The 20361-nt window shown below is 42.7% G+C and overlaps 3 protein-coding genes across 3 annotated transcripts in view; 1 reads left to right on the top strand and 2 right to left on the bottom strand.

Moving 5' to 3' along the window:
- Nucleotides 1-1274: 1274 nt before the first annotated feature.
- avpr2aa (arginine vasopressin receptor 2a, duplicate a) lies at nucleotides 1275-5964 on the top strand (the record flags this gene model as incomplete). Its single annotated transcript, XM_080534584.1, has 5 exons — nucleotides 1275-1658; nucleotides 2228-2473; nucleotides 2737-2883; nucleotides 3382-4081; nucleotides 5765-5964. 5 exons carry the CDS (start codon nucleotides 1275-1277, stop codon nucleotides 5962-5964), a joined length of 1677 nt encoding a protein of 558 aa, XP_080390710.1.
- Nucleotides 5965-14848: 8884 nt separating this feature from the next.
- On the bottom strand, nucleotides 14849-17252 carry LOC308160639 (kelch-like protein 10; the record flags this gene model as incomplete). The annotated part of the gene is made up of 5 exons (XM_080534583.1): nucleotides 14849-15220; nucleotides 15308-15457; nucleotides 15578-16195; nucleotides 16310-16799; nucleotides 17107-17252. The coding sequence occupies 5 exons, from the start codon at nucleotides 17250-17252 to the stop codon at nucleotides 14849-14851; spliced, it is 1776 nt and encodes a 591-aa protein (XP_080390709.1).
- A 1389-nt stretch (nucleotides 17253-18641) lies between these two features.
- The window catches only part of ssr4 (signal sequence receptor, delta), a 2664-nt gene continuing 944 nt past the window's right edge, over nucleotides 18642-20361 (bottom strand). Inside the window, exons 3-6 of the mRNA XM_080534002.1 lie at nucleotides 19965-20039; nucleotides 19777-19866; nucleotides 19561-19626; nucleotides 18642-19103 (exon numbers count right to left, since the gene is read on the bottom strand). Of these exons, the coding sequence (XP_080390128.1) occupies nucleotides 18999-19103; nucleotides 19561-19626; nucleotides 19777-19866; nucleotides 19965-20039 (336 nt within the window). The 3' untranslated portion in view covers nucleotides 18642-18998. The remainder of the gene's footprint in view (nucleotides 19104-19560; nucleotides 19627-19776; nucleotides 19867-19964; nucleotides 20040-20361) is intronic.

Here is a 20361-nt window from a genome sequence, read left to right as displayed (position 1 = left end):
CTTCCTTCCTTCTCTGTCTTATCAACCATCTCTCCACACCTCCGCTATTTTTCTTTCACCTATTCTGGGTGGTTTTTCCCAGCTGCCCTGCATGCTTCTATCCTTCCCTTGTCACTCTCCCTCCAGCCTCTTCCCACTCCTCCCTCCTTCCCTTCCTTTCTCTCTCTCCCTCTGTTTATTTGGTCAAGACTGCTCCCTATCCCACGACTCTGTTTCTCAAATTGTCCGTTTCATTCATATCAATTGTATTTACTTTTGTGCTATTTGTTTATAATGGGGGGGAAATAAACTTCATTATATTGGGATAAAGAGAGTGTGATTCGAGCAGAGAAAAGAATGCACACTTTGTGGAGAGAGGGAGAAGACGAATATATGGGGTAAGCAAGGGATGAGAGAGAGATTATGAGAGCAAAGATGAAGTAGAGTGATGGGATAGAGGGAGAAGCTGTCAAATCAACCCCGGGAAAGTAGGAGAAAGAAAACAAACTGGGTAGGACTTACGTCAAAGAGAAGGAGAGAGTTACTGTACACGGACAGACCAACCAATCCATTGTAGAGCTCTTACATAAAAATGAGAGACTTCACTGAAAACACTGTAGCAATAACAAGGAACAAGCAGCTGACATTTACCATAATCACATACAATACATCTCATATTTGTATAATATAATAAAACCATTTTGGTTGATAATGGAACAACACTATGGACAAAACATTGAATAATTGGCCTAACCTTCATAAAATATAATTATTCGATATTATTATATTTCTCATGATCCTAATGAAACAAAGCCTCTTACAGATTTGCCAAAAGGTATCCCTTGTCATTTTGTGCTCTCTCTCTCTTTATCTTTTCTAATTTGAAGCATGTAGTTGCTTGTACAATATCACAATGTTTCCCCCTCCTATATTGAACCTTTGAAGTCAGACATAAAGGGCAACATGTCTGAGCAGTTACACAAGGCATAAGGAAGGAAGGGAGGGAAGGAGGGAAGGCAGAGAAAAAGAGATTGTAAGTGAACATGTCTGACCAACAAATTGGAGGGCAATTGAAGACCATTCATTAAACAATAGTATATGAAAACAAACAACCTAGTGGCTTGTTATAAAATCTTAGCTGCATGTTTATTTTATTGCAAACAAATAGCCAAGCTTGTGAACAAGAGAGGGTATCATTTCTGCAGTGGCCTTTTGGGGTGCACTCCACTCACTAAACACACCAGACTTTATGTTTTTATGATGTTTTGATAGAAGATGCTGTTTGTCTTCCAGGCATGGAGACCATCTCCGGGGAAACGGGTTGGGATGGACTAGCCTACTCCTCTTCTCTGGCGGCCACAGGAAGGACCAACCTCACTTCCTCCCCCCTCTTCTCAGACTTCGCCTCCCTCAACAGTTCTCATGGAGGGGGGTCCTATTTCTGGATCATCCCAGAGAACGCCTCGGCCGTCCCTCCTCACACGCTGCCCCAGCCTAGAGTGCGTGACCTGAGCCTGGCCCGGGCTGAGATCGGAGTGCTGGGCCTTGTGCTGGCTCTCACGACACTGGGGAATGGCTTTGTGCTGTGGGTGCTGCTGAGGAGGAGGAAGCAAAATGCACCAATGCACCTTTTCATGGTCAATCTGTGTGTGGCTGACCTGGTGGTGGCCTTCTTCCAGGTGAGCACCTGGGTTGCTATGGCAACACATTGGTATTAATGGAATCAACATCAGTGAGCTCTGGCCTTATGTAATGATGATGATGTATGGAAACTGTGGTGAGATGGCAGATTAAACATGCTAACCTGGTGACCAGTCGGTCCGTGACTTGTTTACTTAGGACTTTGAGAGCAACAATATGAATGAGTCAAGAATGCTGCATCTAATCCTCTACTACCGCTGTGGATTGTGTTTGGCGCCGTCCTAAATGATGAATACTGTAAACATTCACTCGCCCAGCTATATTGTAATGGTGGGTGCAGTTTTCAAAAGCAAACAATGCTATACATTTGCTATAGTGTGTGTTGTGTTGAGCCAAAGAGGGTGGAACTGTGTTTATATGTAACAGCAGCTGGTGAAATCAGGAACAAGTCGGCAACCAATCAAAATGTTCCGACTTTTATTCAGTAAAAATGTAAATAAATGTTGTTGTGTGAAAATCAATGACACCAACAAACATTTGGTCGGTTGCCGACTTGTTCCCGCTTTCACCAGCTGCTGTCACATATTGTCATGTGTCCATCTCTCAGGTGCTTCCTCAGCTGGTGTGGGACATCACAGAGAGGTTCCAGGGGCCAGACGTGCTCTGCCGTTCCATCAAGTACCTGCAAATCGTGGGCATGTTCGCCTCCTCCTACATGATAGTAGCCATGACAGTGGACCGCCATCAGGCCATCTGCTGCCCGCTGCAGGCCTACCGCGGAGGCACCATGTCCCGCTGTAACACCCCTGTCATGGTGGCCTGGGCCCTGGCCCTGCTGCTCAGTATACCACAGGTACAGTACTAGGGACAAACTGACAGGCAGACAGACAGACAGACAGACAAACAGACTATTGTACATGCTGACTCAGAAAATGAACACTCAGTGGGTCATTCATTCCCTGATTCTACAGTAAAAAAAAACAGATGCTCCTTTTGTAGTAGATTTGTTATAACCATGAGGTGGAGGGAAGGTTGAGACAGAAGGTTTGCCTGGTGATGGAAATGGATGGTTATGTTTGTTTTGTTGTGACCCCCTTCCCTTCTCCGGGGAGTCAGGTGTTCATCTTCTCCAGGTCGGAAGTGTCTCCTGGAGAGTTTGAGTGCTGGGGGCACTTTGCCGAGCCGTGGGGACTCAAGGCGTACGTGACCTGGATGACGGTGGCAGTGTTTGTACTGCCTGCAATGATCATCACTGTCTGTCAGGTAGAACAATACAGAGTGACCATACACCAATGCAATGATGGGAGGCAGGCTACAGAGGACCTTTAAATTAAAGTGGCATGAATAAAGTGCTTGGTTTTGATATAGCTGTATTTGGCAGGCATTCTTCAATAAACTGCAGGGGGGGGGGGGGGTTACTATCATGTGCTGGTGTTGTGTAGCATCCCGTGGAGGATAAACATTCTGGGCTGCCTCCCTTTAGTCAGAGCTGCTCTATTTAGGGAAAGATATTTCCAGGGTCCAGCTATTTCCTCTAATTAACGCAACACTCGGCGGACCATGCTGTGTACACTGGTTTAAAACTCTGCTCCCCCTGGGGACCCTGGGAACCTCAGACATCTATTCAGAACTATGCCAGAAATTGGGGATTTTGCACTTGTATTTCTAATCAAGTGACTGACCTCTTTATCATACTTTTGTACGATACTGACTTCAGTGTCTATTTTAACCTGATTCATTCAAACTCCTCTCTATGTTTAGATAAGAATCTTCCGAGAAATTCACAACAACATCTACCTGAAGTCGGAGAGAGTGGTGTCAGCGGAGCTCAAGAAGAGTACTGTCATTTTCCGCTTCCATAGTGTCAAAAAAGAGGATGACCAGAGAGCAAGGGAGAGGGGGAGAGGGGGAGGAGGTGGCAGTAGAGACAAGGGAAGAGGACAACTTTTAAAGACCATGAACAACAACCCCTCTAGCTCTCACTGCCCCCCCCTCTCCTCCAGTCAATGCGGAGGGAGCCCAGACTGCTATGAGTACCCGCCACCCACCGCCTCACAGTACAACAGCTGTCACAACGAGCGCACAGCACAACAACAGCCATTCAACAGCCCCGACAACCTACCCTCCATTCCCGATGGCCTCAGCCTCGGCGACAGGAAGGGCTCCAGCACAGCTGTGGCCGATCCTCCTTGTGACTGCTCACATGGACCTGGACCCGACAATGCCTGCTGCTACTGCCAGTCTTATGCCTCCTATGAGCTGCCCCCCTCTGCCTCCCCCCGCCCCTCCCTGGAGTACCCTCCCCCTCCTCCCCTGGCCCCGCCCCCTCCCAGCATCTCCAAGGCCATGTCCAAAACGGTGAGGATGACTCTGGTCATCGTGCTTGTTTACACCATCTGCTGGTCTCCCTTCTTCATCGTCCAGCTGTGGGCAGCCTGGGACCCCAACCCTCCTGACCAAGGTTAGACCTCCACTATACACCCCACCCCCATATTAAGGCCATCGGTAGCATCTGCATTTTTGTACCTCCACATCTTAGACCTCCACTGTTTGGCCTGTCCAGCTTTTGTCTGTTTTTCAGTATTGCGTCAGAGTATTATATAAAGTGCCTTCAGAAAGTATTCAGACCCCCTAATTTTTTCCACATTTTGTTGTGTTATAGACTCAATTCTAAATGTTAAATGTAAAATGTGTGTGTAATTGATTAATATGCAAATCAGAGACCCGAAAAAAAGAGATATCAATTCCAAAATTACATGAACTGAATTACATAGCATTTTAGCAAATTTTAAGAGTATCATAGCAAACAGTTTTAAAACGTATGTACATGAGGTATTTCTGTATTTCATTTTGAATACATTTACTGACATTTCTAAAGACGGGTTTTCACTTTTCATGGTCATTCTGGAGGTATTGTGTGTGGATTCATGGCCAATTATTTTAATTTAATCAATTTTATATTGAAAAAGTGAAGGGGTCTGAATACTTTCCGAAGACACTGTAATTATACCTGTTGCTGTAATTATACCTGATGATATCTAATTCTAAAGGGCAATGCACACGGCGGCGATTTTGTCGCACCGCCGAATTTGATTCCATTGTTTTGAATGAGACAATGCACACGGCGCGCGATGCGATTTTGTCGCACGACAACATTCGATTCTCCATTCACACCAATTGAAATAATTCAAAGAATTGAGAATCGAATGTTGTCGTGCGACAAAATCGCACGTCGTGTGCATTGGCCTTAAGTGTTGATCTGTGTTCTAAGTGTAACAATGCTTGTATGATGTATGGTCAGTGACGTCTAAAATGAAATTTGCTTAGCTTTTTTCCAAAACCATTTATCACCTCTGGATAGCACTTCTCAGTATTATAAGCAGTTGGAAAGATGTTATTGATGTCAGAGCTTTTCTGGCAGTTACTCCTCCGTGGAGTGGCCTTACAACTTTGCTGGGTTTTTCTGTACATCTGAAGCACAAAACCTCCGTCAGTGCCAATAAATAACTTGATTGTATCCCCTGCTGCTTTCGCACCCTGGCCAGATGTTGACATTTCAACAGCAATACTCTCTGCCTGCCAATAGCTCACACACACACACACACACACACACACACAGACACACAGACACACAGACACACAGACACACACACACACACACACACACACACACACACACACACACACACACACACACACACACACACACACTGTAAGACTTGATCTGATGATTATCAGATGTGTAGTCTACAGTCAATCTTAGTTTCTCTCTGTCTTCCTGGTTTGGCTATAGTGAGGTCAATGCGTGTCCTACTTATTACATAAAATAACAAAATTGCCAAAAGGAAAGGTTTTTGTCTCAGAAGGAAATCACATCATATGTCATTGTTCTAGAGGGAAATAAAAACTAAACTTAAGATCGTAAACAGTTTATTTTCATTTGGAATACTGTCGTATTAATTTCCCCTCTGTTACCAAAAAGTAGCAGAAGTATGACCTCAACTACTCCATTTATCTGCCCTTCACACTCTTCAGCCATCACACTCCTCTGCTGCAGTTCACATTACTGATGCTGCCGTGCTGGCTCTCGTAATGTCCCCTGTAGTCTGACTGATGTGTCTGTGTGCGTGTGTGTCCTCTGCAGGTGTGGCCTTCACCATCCTGATGCTTCTGGCCAGTCTAAATTCGTGCACAAACCCCTGGATCTACACAGCCTTCTCTAGCAGTGTGTCCAGAGAGCTGCAAGCCCTGCTGCGCTGCAGATCACGACCTTCCCGTAGGGGCTCACTACCCGACGATTCCACCACCACACACACCTCAACCACCAAGGACAATCTGTACTGACACACACAAATATACATACACACACACACACACACATACACACGCTGCAAGCACACAAGCACACAAGCACATACAAACACATACTACAAACACATGCGCACACATGAGTGCACTCACGCACCCGCGCACGCACACACACACACACACACACACACACACACACACACACACACACACACACACACACACACACACACACACACACACACACACACCTGAGCAGTCAGCCCACACTGACCTCCAGCAGACATTTCCGGGAAAGCTGTATTGTGCTGGAACCCTTATGAAACATCACCTGTCCCTTCACCCTTTCACTGAGGACTTTGTCAGGAATGTGAGTGAAGATACTACACAATGGAATATCGGTGTCACCAACAGGATCTGCCACGTGGTACAGTAGAAATGGAACAAAGACACCGAAAACCAAGACATATCAAAAGATATTCATGCACTTATATGAATGTGAATCACCATGGAGTGAGAAAAGATACTGTACATCGATACACTCAAAGCTACTCTACAGCGTTGTCTGGCCTAAACAGAACAGAAACGATTCAATTCCTTTGACGGCTACAAATCAGTTCACCTCATGTAAGAGGAATGGGCCATGACAGCATGCCTAATGTACAAAGCAGTGCACAGACTCACTGTACTCTGTGCTCTGAGAAAACAAAACAATGGGCTCAGAGTGGGAGAGAGTACAGGACCGGGGCTTGGAATCAGAACAGACAGGGGATGACATGCATGTTGCAACAGTGGGAGCCATCCTGCGTGGATAGGGGAGTGAAAGCTAATATTCTGGGTAAACTTTAGAAAATCAAACCAAATGGATTCGAAATGGATGCCTGAGGTGGAATTCATATTCACTCAGGAGAGGAATCTAGTTTCCAAGAACAATGGTGACCTGTGAGGGCTGGGGAGAAACAACTCCAACGTTGCAGCGCACCACGGGGGGATGCGACCTGGAGCGGATTCTGAATAACTCTAGATAAACACACAAATCACAAGGGAACGCGCATGTTCAGCAAAGGGAGAGAGAGAGAAAGAGAGAGAGAGAGAGAGAAATAAAGATGAATTCCTTTAACAGTCCACATTTAGAAAATAAGCTGGAACACAATTATGTGATTACATTTCATACGGCTACAGTATTTCAGTTCACCGCCACCCTCCTGCCTGAAACTCATGAATGCATAATTCATAAACAAGAGGAAATTATAGTCATACCTCAAATAATGGGGAGAAGACACTTTGAAGTTCACAACAAACTACTTGGTGACATGAAAAAGAATGAGGTCATGACACATCTCACAACTGGGAATTTATGGTTGTAGATGTACTCACATGCAGAAACGCAATGAATAAAGGCGAAAAGAAAGTTAAGTAATGTGGATGTTGCAACAAGGACTTAACAAATGAATATCACAATTGCAACACCAATGCATTCCATGTAAATCATTAGACATTGTAGAATATATTTATTGAATGTATGAAACAGACTGACCATTAGTAATAGAGACTGTGTGTACGATAATGTTGAATGTATAATATATATATATATCATACAATTGTAAGGCTCCAGCTAAATGTATAAACCAAAGTTTTATGCTATCTATTAGAAAACATGTACAGTGATATTTGCATTTCAGGTCATAACAATACAGATTTTTAGGATGCTACTCACAGAATACTGTATTTAGGATGTGTATGCAAGTTGTATATAGAATGCAAAATATCAATTGTATAATGGCAAAAAAACTTGGATGAAGTTGATATCAGGATCAGAATGAATCGCTCACAGCCAAACCAAGTGCCTCTATTGTTAGCTTCAGCCTACTGTAGAGGGGCCTCCCTCTCTTTTTAGGCCGCCTATGATGTCATCAAGCCAGGTTATTCTTAGACAAAACTATCACCAGAGCAGGGATCAGATTAATATTATGTCACACCTTGAGCCATTTTTGTTATAATATATTTAATTTATTCTGTCTAAACGAGCAATGGAAATATGTATTTTGTTATATTTTCATTCCTCTGTTTGAAACATACTGCATAGGCCCTTCAACTGCATGACAGACTTACTATATGTCAACAATCTGTTACAATGTTTTTTAAGATCATTACTATACCAGTTACACTCACCGAACACTTTATTAGGAACTCCTGTACACCTTCACATTCATTCAGGTGGTGTAATGGCATGGGGAATGTTTTCTTGGCACACTTTGAGCCCTTTAATACCAATTAGAATATTGTTGCTGACCATATGTGACAGGGTCTGGTGAAAAAGTCAGGGAGGGAAGGTCATTTTTCAATTGACAGATTATGAAGGTGCAGATTGTAAGATTTCAAATGATGTATCATACATTGAAATCTGAAAATAGTTGAAGGATATATGCTTATTTGAATGTTAGTACACTTCAAACCAAATACCAGAGAAAATTGCTTTGAATCAAAACAGACGTGTTTGCTACCATTGCATTGGTACGAACATCGCTCTGAACTGAATCTAACTGCATGTTTAGCACATCACAACATGTTGATAGAACATCAACATGCTAAAAACACATAACTACACATAATTAGATTGTTTTTGAACATATCCTAAAACGGAAGTTTGTTTACAAGCCATGTATCACTAACCCAGTAGCTTACCAAACAGGACGGGAGACAATACAGTGAATCCAATTCACAAATTAAGTATTTAGTGATCCTAAAACTGTTTGTTATATTAAGTGGGCTATTCAACACTTAATTCAACACTTACAGTGGGGCAAAAAAGTATTTAGTCAGCCACCAATTGTGCAAGTTCTCCCACTTAAAAAGATGAGAGAGGCCTGTAATTTTCATCATAGGTACACTTCAACTATGAGAGACAAAATTAGAAAAAAAAATCCAGAAAATCACATTGTCTGATTTTTAAAGAATTTATTTGCAAATTATGGTGGAAAATAAGTATTTGGTCAATAACAAAAGTTCATCTCAATACTTTGTTATATACCCTTTGTTGGCAATGACAGAGGTCAAACGTTTTCTGTAAGTCTTCACAAGGTTTTCACACACTGTTGCTGGTATTTTGGCCCATTCCTCCATGCTGATCTCCTCTAGAGCAGTGATGTTTTGGGGCTGTCGCTGGGCAACACAGACTTTCAACTCCCTCCAAAGATGTTCTATGGGGTTGAGATCTGGAGACTGGCTAGGCCACTCCAGGACCTTGAAATGCTTCTTACGAAGCCACTCCTTCGTTGCCCGGTCGGTGTGTTTGTGATCATTGTCATGCTGAAAGACCCAGCCACGTTTCATCTTCAATGCCCTTGCTGATGGAAGGAGGTTTTCACTCAAAATATCACGATACATGGCCCCATTCATTCTTTCCTTTACACGGATCAGTCGTCCTGGTCCCGTTGCAGAAAAACAGCCCCAAAGCATGATGTTTCCACCCCCATGCTTCACAGTAGGTATGGTGTTCTTTGGATGCAACTCAGCATTCTTTCTCCTCCAAACACGACGAGTTGAGTTTTTACCAAAAAGTTATATTTTGGTTTCATCTGACCATATGACATTCTCCCAATCCTCTTCTGGATCATCCAAATGCTCTCTAGCAAACTTCAGACGGGCCTGGACATGTACTGGCTTAAGCAGGGGGACACGTCTGGCACTGCAGGATTTGAGTCCCTGGCGGCGTAGTGTGTTACTGATGGTAGCCTTTGTTACTTTGGTCCCAGCTCTCTGCAGGTCATTCACTAGGCCCCCCTGTGTGGTTCTGGGATTTTTGCTCACCGTTCTTGTGATCATTTTGACCCCACAGGGTGAGATCTTGCGTGGAGCCCCAGATCGAGGGAGATTATCAGTGGTCTTATATGTCTTCCATTTTCTAAGAATTGCTCCCACAGTTGATTTCTTCACACCAAGCTGCTTACCTATTGCAGATTCAGTCTTCCCAGCCTGGTGCAGGTCTACAATTGTGTTTCTGGTGTCCTTTGACAGCTCTTTGGTCTTGGCCATAGTGGAGTTTGGAGTGTGACTGTTTGAGGTTGTGGACAGGTGTCTTTTATGCTGATAACGAGTTCAAACAGGTGCCATTAATACAGGTAACAAGTGGAGGACAGAGGAGCCTCTTAAAGAAGAAGTTACAGGTCTGTGAGAGCCAGAAATCTTGCTTGTTTGTAGGTGACCAAATACTTATTTTACAGAGGAATTTACCAATTAATTCATAAAAAATCAGACAATGTGATTTCCTGGATTCTTTCCCCCCACTCTGTCTCTCATAGTTGAAGTGTACCTATGATGAAAATTACAGGCCTCTCTCATCTTTTTAAGTGGGAGAACCTGCACAATTGGTGGCTGACTAAATACTTTTTTGCCCCACTTGTAATTCAACACACTAATATGAAAAAAAAGAAGAAGAAAAAAAGACCAGACCGTGTCACATATGCAACCCTTCAATGTACCATCAATGTATCTTCTAACGGCTTCTTCCAGCATGATAATGCACCATGTCACAAAGCAAAAGTTGTATCAAACTGGTTTCATGAACAATGAGTTAAATGTTCTTCAGTGGCCTTCCCAGTCACTGGATCTGAATCCAATAGAACACCTTTGGGATGTGGTAGTACGGGAGATTCACAGCTTGAAAGTGCACCTGAAAAGTCTGCAGGAATTGCAATCATGTCCAACATCTTGTGGAATCAATGCCAGAATTGAGGTTGTTTTGAGAGCAAAGGGAGGTCCTACCCAGTATTAGTATAGTGTTCCTAATAAAGTGTTCGGTGAGTGTACCTACATGTTGTATCTTTATGTGTATGTATATAAAATGAAATTAAATATATATAGCAACATTTCAAATCAATTCAAGATACTTTGACTGGTGTGATTTGTAAAAAAAAATGGAGGTACAGTAAGTAACTCTGCAAGGAGAAGTAAAATGAACATGCATTATTCTTCATGTACCAATCCAGTATGTACAGCAGTGACACAGAAGGTTGGTTGAGGGTCATGGCTTATATATCTTTTGCAAGGTTTTAGTGGTCAATATTCATTATGGGTTATCTTTCATTACACAGAGAGGCTCTTAGATGCTCTCTCATATAATGTCATATGAAGAGATAAAAATAGTCTCTGTAGCCTCTGATTTTAACCTGTTCAATTAAGATTGCTACAACAAGGCTTTCCCTTGATAAGACCAGGAATCGTGGTCATGGTTGAATGATTATAATCAGGAGGTAGATTTGAGCATGGTCACAAGAGGAGCTCTCTCTGTGAGAAATAGATCAAACTCTTCATTCTTTTCACTCATATTCATGAGCCAAAAAAACACCATAACAACTAAATAATAGATACACAAAGAGGATGTGATAACACAAACATAAAATAAATATAAAGGCAAGCATGACAACATAATTCCGGGTAATTTCCTCATGTCTGGTTCCTTGTGTTTTCAGAGGTGGATGACACAGTGAACAAATGCAGTTAATAAAAAACCAATGGCTGTTATCATCTCTTATGCTGTCAGAGAGCTGTCCAGCGCACATTTGTAACCCAGTACACATTCAGAGGACTCTGGCATCTAGGTTTAACCTCGGCTGATGTTTCTTTAGTCAAGGCCACTTCCTTATTATAGTGGATAGGGATTTCGCCTGCCATGATGTTCCTTGTGACAGAGTATTAGAGAAATAAATGGCCTACCTTGGGACTGCACAGAGAGGGCCTGGATAATAGGTGACTTCCCCATTAAAATCAATTAGGGTCAACCAAGGACTGTGCTAGTGCTTCCCAGGAATGAAGGAATGAAGGAGCCCCTTAACCAACAGCAGCATAAATCAGATTACAGCTACAACACAGCACTGAGAAATCTGTCTGTGTTGCTCAACTCCAGCATGAGTAAAGCCATACTAGATATGAGTTGAGGAGATGACTGGAACTGGGATGGCTACATTAAGCTCTTTCCAAGATACTGAACTCTGACCTCTCTAGCTCTGAGCTCTGACTTACACAACTCTAGCCTTCACACATTAGAGCTTAGTATGAGACTTTACAACCCTGTGTTAAGAGCAGAGCAGAGGAAAACAGACTGGACAATCCATTCATTTCTTTTCCAAAATATGAAGGTCTTGCTTCTTCCTTTCACTTCTTTAGTTGGCTTGATGATATTTTTATTCAGTGAGACTAACGAAAGGGGCTGTATGTCAGAACAGCTGTGAAGATTATTTTGGGAGTTTGTTTCTTACCAGGAAATTTACTCACATCAAAGGCATTTGCAGGGACCTATATTTACCTCTATAGTTACAGTATAGTCATGCTCCAAATATGGTCACATTATTTTATAGGAGCTGGAAATAAAAATCCCCCCAAAATGCTCCAATAATACCTTTCTTCTTACTTTACTTTTATTAATAAGTGTAAGTATGTGTACTATTGCTGGAGGTTATTTTTGTTGTTGGCATGATTAGAGTTTATCACTGAATCACACCTTTTGTTGTCATGGCTACAAGATCCTGTAATTTGTCTAACATGGTTAAAACATTATTATTATTATTACATTTTTATGGGTGCCTTTCTTAAGTTCTTTAAGCTCTGTGCAAAATCTCAGCTCAGTCAGACTGAAATACAGCTCAACTCAGTTAGACTGAAATACAGTATGGACTATGTCTGAACTCACAAGGTGTGCTTAATTGCACAATTCTGTCTCATAACATCTGACTAAGGGGTGTGCGATGGAGAGAAACAGTTATCCTCCAGTTATTCGGTAGGCAAGAGGAGATACTGTAGATGTTTTCAAAGAAGAGAGAAAACATGTCTTTCCCCTTATAAGGTTAGTTCTTGTCAGGTAATAGACCACAGTAGAAAAGGGGATTAAAATGATACCCAAATATTGAACAAGAAGAGAAGAAAATATGGAGAGGTTAGTGAAGGTAAATGGTTGTTTTTTCATACAATAAAAATGCAGACAATGGAAAAAATAGACATAACATCACTTCAAAGTTCAAGTTCAAAAGCTGTAATGTCCATTTCTAGGACACATTTGAAATGTATACTCAGTTTATATATGGCTTATAACCAACATATCATCCACAAAATACAATACAAGAGCATAACAATGTTAAAAGTGTAGATTGTAAAACGCGTGTGTCTTTCCATTCATACTGTATTTGAGATAGAGGAAGAACCACAACATTAGAGGGGATTCAGGAGTAAAAAAAAAAAAAGGACAAAAGACTCAGTCGACTTCCAGACTGTTCTCTCAGAGTTTACAGGCAGCTTACAACTGTTGGACAAGATGGCTATTCAACCACAACAAAACATGTAAAAAAAACTGTAGAACCTAAACGAAGACTACTGTAGTATCAAACTGCTGTTACTTCATGTGAGAGTCATTTCCGTGACGCCTGTTTCCACTCTGGTGAGTCGTACTAATCCCCATGGTGTCTGGCCCCCAGAGTCTGTGTTTTACACTTCTGTCTGAGCATGTTTTCTCTGCCTCACAGCCTACAGCATAAATGCTCCTACCAGACTGAGCACAAGTCAAGTGATATTGATACTCATGTGCTGTGTTTTTTTTTCTCCATCTCATCCACATCCAAGATATCTTAATCACACAACTTAATCACAATATTTTTCAGATGTATTTTTTCATTAATTCAAACAACTGAATTGATTAACACCTCTATTCTGATAAGCAGATTGATGAATTGAACAAAGAAAAGTATAATAATGTGAGATACTGCATGTGATTATTTCTGCTCTGCAATATCTGAACCCTTGCTACAATGTTGAAGTGGTGTACTGATATAGGTAGACACTTCTAAGATTAATATAGTAGGTGCTGTCTCTCCAAAGGCCAGGCAAGTAGTGGAGGGGTCAATTTAGAGAAAAAGTAGGAACAAAAGCCTGTCAGTACTGTAGGCTCAGTGGCTTTGTCCCAGTTTATTTGTTCATTCCATTTATATCCATTCATCCACTCATTCCCCTTCCCACACAGAACTTGGTTGGTGATTAGCTACGAGAGGGAGTGCCCAAACTCTCACACACTGCGGTATTATTTGGGAACGAGTGATATTGCTATTGTACCCATGCTATGGTGAAAGAGAATAGCCATAGAACTGACATAAGAGGTGGCTGCTCCAGAAGAGAGTGTTTCTTAACTATTGTGTTGACACAGCTAAAGAAAAGCTGTCATATGAGAAACCTCACGTGTACTTTGTACATTGTGTAGGATATAGGCAAGTGTATATCACCTTACCTCTACATAGAACACAAAGTTTCCATTTATCTCTTGAAAAGTCATGTGAAGTTGCAGTTCCAGAGAGGTTTCAATGATACAATGGTATGATGACTGTAAATCAGGCACTGACTTGCAGCAGACATTTACAGAAATAGAAGTGCTTACTGTGTAAATCCATGGATACGCCTAGGCCTGGCACTGCTAGAACGGCATTTAATGTGGCAGACATAAAGTACAAAAGGTGAGTGGCACAAAATAGGCCTACTTATTAAACAGTCATGTTTCCATTGATAATCAGCAAATATGAACACCTATATAGTGCTGGTGGAGAGTGGAAGGGTATGTACAGTAAGCAGCAATAATGTTCATTCATAAGGGTCACGTCAGAGATACACGTATTGATGGACATTAATGGGCATGGGCTTGCCCAGCAAAGTTAAGACATGATTGCAAACTAGCATTCAATTAAAGTCTCCCTTATACGTTCATTGTAGAAAAATAATTGTACCACCCGGCCTGATAGAAGCAATAAGAAAGACAGAAATGTTATGTGATTTCCATGGGCACTTGAAGGATTTATTTGGATAGTTTCTGTCTCTGCCCAGGTGGACTACAGTGGGCAGGACTGGGTCATGTAGGGATGGGGGGTAATGGTGGGTAGATATGGTGTCAGACAGTAAGGATGCTGCTATTGGAGGTGGACAGTTTGAGCTCCTCCCGGGGGTTCTGCAGGGTATCTCGCGGGGCAGCATACTCGAGCACATTGGGCAGTCCGTGCACCACACAGCAGCTAACGGCACTGCGGAAGATGCCCATGTCATGGGCGTCATACCACTCATCTGTCTTCTCATTGTAGAACTCCGCATTGAAGGTGGTGGTGAAGCCATTGAAGCCGCCCACCACAAACAGAAGATCATCCACCACCTCGATGCCAAAGTTGCTCCGTGGGTTGAACATGGTGGGAACTGCGCGCCAGGTGTTGGTCTGGGGATTGTAGCACTCTGCGCTTCGCAGACGGTTGGCTCCATCAAAGCCGCCCACCTAAGAGAGGATAGGAGAAATGTGGGTCAATAACAGTATATCAGAACTTGAGCATAGATTTATTGTGTATTTTTATGTAGGTCTCACCGCATAGACCTGCTCCCCATAGGCGATGACCCCCACCCCACTGCGTCGGCTTGTCATGGGGGCGATCAGAGTCCATTGGTTGGTCTCAGGGTTGAAGCACTCTGCTGTGAACAGGTACTCATTCCCATCGAAACCACCACATATGTATACCTAGAATTAAGGCAACTCGTAAATTCATCCATCCTGGCTTTTTAATAGATTCATTGTACAATAGTTATCAAGTTGTGTTCCAGGTACAGTTAGTATTACCTATTCCTCTGTTCCACTTACCTTTCCAAAAAGTGTGGTGGCACTGGCATCACTTCTCTGCTCATGCATGGGTGAGATGAGTGTCCACTGGTTGGTCTCAGGCTCATAGCGCTCAGCAGTGTTGAGTCGCACATAGCCATCAGAGCCGCCCATGGCGTAGATGCAGCCACCCAGCACAGCCACACTGACGTAGCAGCGCCGTGAGTGCATGGGTGCCACTTGGTGCCAAGTGTGTGTGACTGGGTTGAACTTGCACACACTGTTGAAGTAGTCAATGCTGTCAAAGCCTCCCACGCAGTACACAAAGCCATTGAGGTAGGCAGCACCGTGGTAGGCCCGTGCGCTCTCCTCCTCTCGAGTCACATTGACCCATCGGTCAGCCCGTGCATCATACGCCTCAATGCCATTGGTGGGGCTGCCACCACTCCAACCACCGATGGCCAGTAAGATGGCATAGGGCAGGCGAGGGCGGGTCAGAGGGTTGCCGAAGTCAGAGCTGGAGGGCCCATTCATGTTCAGGTCATACATGGCCTCCATGGCGTTGCTGATGATGGGCCTGCAGTCTTCATTGGCTCTCACCAGTGGATTATTCTTCACATTGTCTATGAAGTAGTCCGCTGTCATCAAGGCCATGCGTACCTAAGGAAACAGACACAGACAGATATGGACACAGAATGCAGTCGGCAGCCGATGCACCTTCATGAAATGCATCAAACATTTACGTGTTACGTGTGTTGTCCGACTCTCAGTCACCTTAGGCAACAGCACCGAGATCTGGGCTTTGCGGTCTTGAGGAGAATGGCCAATCCAGCGCAGGATGGCTTCAAACACTACATCTTCCTGCTTCACGTTCAGGTCGTCCTTCTCAATGATGTCACGAAACTGCCACGGTGAGAGGTCCAGGAACTCCTCGGAGCTACGCACCATCTCCTTAAAGTGATGCAGGATGAAGAGAGAGGACATGCGCCTGAGCTCATGGCAGGAGTAGAAGTCTGCAAACGTACAGATCCCAATGCAGTTCTCCGGGCACAGCTGGGCCTCTAGGTAGTCACTGCAGGCTCGCACAACGCCCATGACAGAGAACTGGTCTGCAGCCACCAGAAGCTGCTGCGCATTCTCGTCAGTGACAGGCACATAGCGTGTGTAGGCATACTCAATAATGAGACGCATCATGTCCGGTGACACACCAGGAATGTCGTACACCCGCTTTTCTAAGTTGTTCCAGCCACTTGTGAAGAGAGCTCTGTGGGTCAGGGTTTAGAGAGGAGGGATATGATGGTCAGGACTCATCCATATACTGTACCAAAGTTTCTCAATACTCTTTTCAATATAGTACAGCAATATAATAAACACCCTCTGCAATTATATGACAATATAAAGAGGGGTACACAAATATTATGAATCAATAGTTGTATCTTTTATAGAATGTATCATTGCTGCCACAAAGAACAATGTGTAAGCTCTTGTAGGATCTGGCTATTTTCTTCTGATTATCCTTTGGATCCATGCCAAGTGAATTCATGGCTACCCCCCCAAGTTAAGACACTCACCGGAAATATGGACTGCAGCCGCAAAGGATATTCTTGTGTGCGTTGAATTCGATGCCATTGACTTTAATCACCACGTCACAGAATTTTCCTTCCAGTCGTAGCTCATTAAATATTGTACAGGCCATGGAACTCATTTTTCTCTCCATGTTGCATCTCTGAAATGTAGAGGTGGACCCCTCTTCCAGTTCATTCATTCTTGTGTTGAATATCTTTAATATCCACTTTTTGGGCAAGAGGTGGCACACTGCAACTATTCTTCTGAGCAATGAATGTGAACCTTCATTCCCCTTACATGTGGTAACCATGTTCTAGAATTGTGCATTATTACATCACAGTGAGTGATACAAAATTAGAATGTCTCATTTTGTTTTGTCTCATGACCATTTTCATAATAAGCTGACACCATCATAAAAAAATATTAATGTTCTTCTTCTTCATCATCATCATCTCGTTTTTGAGGGTGCCCTGTATGAAATGACAGCATCATTTAAACCATATTGACTTTTGTTGTATATATTTTGCAACTTCTGAACCAGTAGCACATAGCTGCCACTAAGTGTCCAATAGGGAGTACTGCAAATTGCTAATCAAAATGTTTCAATGAGACCAATGGTAGTACACTTCCACACTAACCTGACTGAGGTACAGGCCTAACTATTGTACTACTGTACCAAGATAGGCAGGCAAGCTTTACAGTACACGGTGAGAGATATCTTGACAGCCAATCACCAACAAGCGCACTGCAGTCTTGAAATGCAGAACATGCTCTCCTCCACTATCAAGGCATGCCACAGAGTGACAGTTATTCCATCCCTCGAGCCTTCCCCCTAAGACAAAAATAACCCCTATTTCCATTGAGGGTTCCGAACCTCTTTATAGTCATGCATGTGGCATGTTAACTGACACAGGAGGGGCTAGTGTTGTAGTTTATGATTTTGTTTACCACATGACACCATACAAACAAATGATAGGGTAGTAAATTATGGTCAGAAAAGATAAGATCTAGGTAGGTCAAAGACCCGTTTCTCAGAATTGGCCTCCATAGCTACATGCATTGAGAATATTGCATAGTATTAAGACATTAGGGGCCAGTTTCACAGACAAGGCTTAAGCCTAATCCTGGACTAAAAAGCATCTTCACTGGAGATTTTACACTGAAAGTGTGATTTAGTCCAGGACTAGGCTTAAGCCTTGTCTGTGAAACCGGCCCTAGATGTTGCATACATACATAGTTGCATACAACTACTAATGTCAATCCCTGCTACAATACATCTACTGTACTGTAGCTATCAGGGTTCTACCTCCACTAGCGACTTGCTGGCTTACTGTGATCCTAGATGGCTGCTCCCAAATCATTTACTAGTTTATTGCTTTGTATTTACTCAGTTAATAAATCGCCCTAAAAAGAACATTTGTTAAATGGAACGTAACAAATAAAAGACTATAAATCCTTCTGTCTGCCAAAATAGGAATTTATGAAGCAGCCAGTCTGCCACTGCAACAGTCACATGTACCACACACAAAACACACTGGGAGAAAAACAAACCATTTATTCATTCGACCAAATACAATTTACCAATACAATAATATTCAGCCAGCCAGTGTAACAGTTATCTGTAGACAACATATCGCAACTGTAAGTCCAGAAAGCCTTTAGACTCATACCAGTCCCCCGAAGGTGTAAGATTATCTTCTGTACAGATATCACACAATACAAGGGTCATTCACATGAAAGAGCATGGACAGATGGTGTGTGGTCACTTGGAAGCCAAATCCAGTCAGTCAGCGCTGGTCGAAACAGTATAGCGCTTTCAGGACCCGGTTTTGGACGTATAATTACTGAGCTTTTTTTTTATTATAAACGAGTGAAAAATATGTGATGTCGGGTCCCTTTATGCCTGGATGGTACTCTTCGCACTGAAGGCCAGGTAATAGACCAGGATGCCAATGAGGGCAGCCAGCACTTCGGTAGACACCCATGGGCCGTTCCATGCACCCTACAGAGACAAACACACACCGCACCACCAGTCAGGGAAGACTCATAGATGAGAATGGACAGCACTATCCTGCTTATTCTATTATTGATTTTGTTGTTTATATCCTGCTTATTCTATTATTGATTTTGTATTTATGCTACAATGCCAATGTCTAATTTAACTTTAACCCAATAAGTATACTCTTTGTATCCATACATTGATGTAATAAAAGCAATTCTGATTTCACTAGATGTTTATATCAGATATGTATAATGTATATTAATCAAGTCACAAGAACATCAGGGTCATACACATTGGTAATATGAATAAGTACATCAATGAAGTGCGGTATCCCAACGTGCAGGTTATGAGTCAGCCATTATGTGAACTGCTCAAGGGAGAGATGTACAAGAGAAGAATTGACGAGAGTAGATGCATTGATAAAGTGGTGATACATTTTTCTCAAATTATGCCTCACCCTGTGATCCACATTGACGGAGAAGAGAGGCTGGATGGAGGCGACATCCTCATTGTTCCTCTGGGCCTGAACACACACACACACACACACACACACACACACACACACACACACACACACACACACACACACACACACACACATTTCTCAAATTGATTGACCCACATTTTTACTCATGGCCAAACAGAAAATAACACATGTACAATATGTGCCTACCTTGCGCAGGGAGCTGTAAGACTCTTCATCAAAGAATTTGACCTTGTATGTTCCTGAGCTGGCCTCTTTGTGGGGAACACTCCAAGACACCTAGATAACGAAAAAATGGCACATTAAGAACATTTAAAAAATGCTCATTAACAATGGCACATGAGAAGGCATCCATGTAACACAATGGTCCTACATGCCTGATATTTTCCAACATCCTGGCCTCTGGTCACAGGGAACTGTCTTCCATTGACATCAGCATACAGAGCCACTCTCTGTTGAAGAAAGATGCACATTTTCAACAAGCATCCTATATTCTTAGGTAAATGAGCCGCTTTCATAGTTCTTGCACAGAACTACAAATCAACAGACCACTGGGCCACCTATTTTGACTTGGAGTGGGCATGAGTGTGTGTAGCCATACGTGCCTGACTGATAAGATATCTCAGAATCAGAATCAGAATACTTTATTGCCATGACATGTAAACATGTTAGGAATTTGGTTTGGTACCATGGAGCACGGTTTACAGCAGGACAGGTGCAAGACAGGACAAGACAGTGCAAACCAACATCAAAGTGCAAGAGTCATAATTCATA

Source organism: Nansenia antarctica, assembly GCF_963989245.1.
Source record: "Nansenia antarctica genome assembly, chromosome: 6".
Taxonomy (NCBI): Eukaryota; Metazoa; Chordata; class Actinopteri; order Argentiniformes; family Microstomatidae; genus Nansenia; species Nansenia antarctica.
The sequence above is the reverse complement of the archived record's forward strand: the minus strand, read 5'-3'. Positions and strand labels throughout refer to the sequence as shown.